Genomic DNA, 3,327 nt, shown 5'->3' with positions numbered 1-3,327 from the left:
ATCGAAACAAACTATTAAAAGGTACCACGTGCACACATGTGAAGCGTGTTATCAACCATTGTGTATGATTATTAAATACGCATAGAACATTAATTACCCTTCTGCTAGAAAATCGCTTTATTTTGTATATTCCATTCATATTCAGTATTTGACGTAGTCTGAGCCGAACAGTATCACGTTAATAATGCCTTACGTGTAGTTCCTTCACTTAAAGATAATGAACTTGTAAGTATTCGTTACATTTTCTGTCATTTTACGACATGCATAGGGTGATATACCGTGCATCCATCATCCCCTAAATACTTCTCTTCTGCTTGTTTTCCTTTCTCGTACAATTGTATATTATTGATTATTCAAATCAAATTTTATTCTTACATTGACCGTATGACTTATCACGTGGCTGCTCATACTTATCCTTTCGTTCATGTGAACCTACAAATACTCCGAATTTAACACTGGGCGGTGTTTATCGGTCAAATCAAAAGTAAAATAATCACGATAGATAACTCATATGTTTATTTGCACCGTACTTATATCTACCGATTAGTATTTCCTCTCATTCTGTAACCATCTGCAGTTATTACTGCAATCAACTAGGAATATGTCTAAGATCGGTCATTCAATTGTATCTCGCAATCAAACTGTTTTTCCGAAAGTAATGGCATCATATTTTGATTCCATAAAATGATTCATCCATGATTTACTACGATTCGTGCACGATGAACGAAAACTATGATGAGATAACATCGTTTACTGCCTATCACAGGAATGCAGTGGATGAAACAAATCTAAAGCGATAAATTATGGCGCATCTTGTGATGAACTACCATGAATGAACCTGCTATGTGCTGATAATACGTTTGCAACCCAATACTTTATTCATACATATCTTTCCCACGTGGTTTTGTTTTTTCATTTCATAGAAATCTGTTCATCGGTTAATGCATAACCATGTATTACAACTTCAACTAATAAATCACCATAGACATTACACAAAGGAATAAATATGGCCCTAAACAGCTTTTCTAACCTTGGTGCATAGAAGTGTTTTTGGTAATATCAGCTTTTTAATGCATATTTAAGTTAAATAACGTTTTATTGGGTAAAATGTACACGTGTCTGCTTTTTTAGCTAAAATTTAGATTCTTTAGACGAAGTATTTGTTGATACCAGCAAAAAATGTGCAAACTTGAGTTTTTATTTTGGCATAAACTCGATACACGGCTCCCTTAAACGAGTTAATGTTTTTGAACCTGATGCCACCACATCATATTATTCTTGTTGTAACTATACCATGACTTTGTATAGAATTGTCCTTACACTCAACGAGCATCATCAGACTTCCTCATTTGTTCTCGGATCCTGATTCCAGGTTGAACACGAATATTTCCAAAAATACGTTTTATTTAGCATATTTGTCGTGGTGCATCATCAGTGCTCGATAATTGGTAAATTACCATAAAGGATATTATCTTCTAATATTGCACCGTCTGGAATGTTAATTACGCTTTCATCGTCGGCAATTATGATAACCGTGCCTCTGAGAGTGACATTCCTGCCAAACGTGATGTTGCCACTGACCGTTAAATGGTCCAACTCTAAAATATCGGGCACCCCCTTGAACATCTTGTCGAACGACTCTACGCTTTTATACATTTTGCCCAGCAACTTCACCAGCGGAAGGCTCCCGAACATCCTCCTAGGCGATAGCGCTAGAAATCCATCATGTTCAACAAACAGGTTACTTCGGATTAAAAACAAATCTGAACACGTTTTTACAGGCAAAAACCGACTTCTTGGCACGATCATACCTACAGCCTTCGGAAAGTATTTTATCGCTGCTCCCATCGCTGTCTCTAACTGAATGACCGTTTCATCTATGCCCTCCACGTTCTTTTTGTTTTCAATAATATCCAATATCAAGCGTTTCTCCTTCAGAAGCACTTTGAGTTTCTTCAGATTTATCCAAACGCTATTCGTGTTAAATATTTTAAACTTTCTCACACTAGTGAACTCGTTTTTTTTATCAGCTGGAACCTGGGCTATCTCAAGTAAAGTCAACTTATCATCCAACTCGATCAGTGTTCCCCCCTTAATGTCGGCTCGTGTTTTTTCAGTGACTTCCATAAGGAAATCAACATCATTCTCTACAACGTAGTTCAGGATATTAAAGTCTACGGTTGCTGCCAAATTATCAATATTCGATACAAATAAATACTCCTTGCCCTCTTGTAACAACTTATCGAGCATACCGCTGTCTTTCAGGCTTATGAAAACATCTCCGTGTCCTGGTGGATACATGCTCTTAGCTCCCAGCAATGGGTCTATGGGAAGCAATGAATTTGCACTTATCCTAGGAAAAACGCTCTGTGTGAATGTTCTTATGCCCTTATATCGCCTAAGCATCCTGTTTGTCTTTTTTTCGGTGTTAAAGGAATTCATCAGGATAAAGGGAACCTCCATGTCGTAGGTACGTTGCAGCGTGTCTACCTGTTTGACACACAAATCAAGGAAGTTGCTTGTGTCCTTAATTTCGATGGCGCTTTTAGGGCCTACGCATCCCATGGTGGTTCCCAGACCGCCATTAAGCTTGAGAACAGCTAATTTTTTGAGTAATGATCTTCTATCCTCTTTTTTCGAGCTTGAACTGATCCCCTTCTTTGCATATTGATCTTCTTTATGCATCTTATGACCGCCTGACTCCACATCTCCGGGATATTTTACAATTTTCTCCGATGGTGGCGATTTAATCTTCTCCCAATCAATTTTTTTATTCCTTGTATGAAGATACCTCTCGTATAAGAGAAAGAAGTTATCCAAATTCTCACTTGTCATCGCATCATTTTTGCTTTTAATATTTTCTAGCTCGTCGTCCATGTAAGAAAGGAGCGAGTCAGTTTTGAGTTCAGAAGTGCTTGATGATATGAGATTTATACGTTTGCCCATCCTCAATCACGGGCAATTTGCGTTCTTATATGCTTATAAAGGGGAAGGATCCGATTGCAATTAAAGGGGTACTCCTCGATTATACGTTGCTTGTCAATAACAAAGCATCATTTGTCACATTTTATGATGTGAATTTCTATTTGTCACGGGCGATAATCTTTTCTGCATACCATCATCAGCTATTTAACGGCCCCTGTGATGCTCGGAACGATGTGGACCCGTTTAGTATTTTTTAGCATGAGCAAGACTACATGGTGTAAAATACATGTGAATTTATCATGGTGAACCTTAAATTCTCAATTGTTCGAATACTGTGACGATATTTTGAAGTTTTTTCGATTTTGGCAACTAAGATTATCTCGTACCAATAGCAAAACAGTT

General features: G+C 37.5%; 1 protein-coding gene across 1 annotated transcript; it reads right to left on the bottom strand.

Moving 5' to 3' along the window:
* Window positions 1-1,183: 1,183 nt before the first annotated feature.
* Window positions 1,184-3,039, bottom strand: VCUG_02382 (uncharacterized protein). Its single transcript, XM_008077200.1, has one exon. The coding sequence runs from the start codon at window positions 2,944-2,946 to the stop codon at window positions 1,432-1,434; it is 1,515 nt and encodes a 504-aa protein (XP_008075391.1). The 5' UTR covers window positions 2,947-3,039; the 3' UTR covers window positions 1,184-1,431.
* Between the last annotated feature and the right edge of the window lie 288 nt (window positions 3,040-3,327).

Source organism: Vavraia culicis (genome assembly GCF_000192795.1).
Source record: "Vavraia culicis subsp. floridensis unplaced genomic scaffold supercont1.59, whole genome shotgun sequence".
Taxonomy (NCBI): Eukaryota; Fungi; Microsporidia; family Pleistophoridae; genus Vavraia; species Vavraia culicis.
This window is presented reverse-complemented; position numbering and strand designations above follow the sequence as displayed.

Bases quoted from the DNA above. Each gene is read 5' to 3' on its own strand.
- VCUG_02382 (XM_008077200.1), bottom strand. From the start codon at position 2,946: ATGGGCAAACGTATAAATCTCATATCATCAAGCACTTCTGAACTCAAA.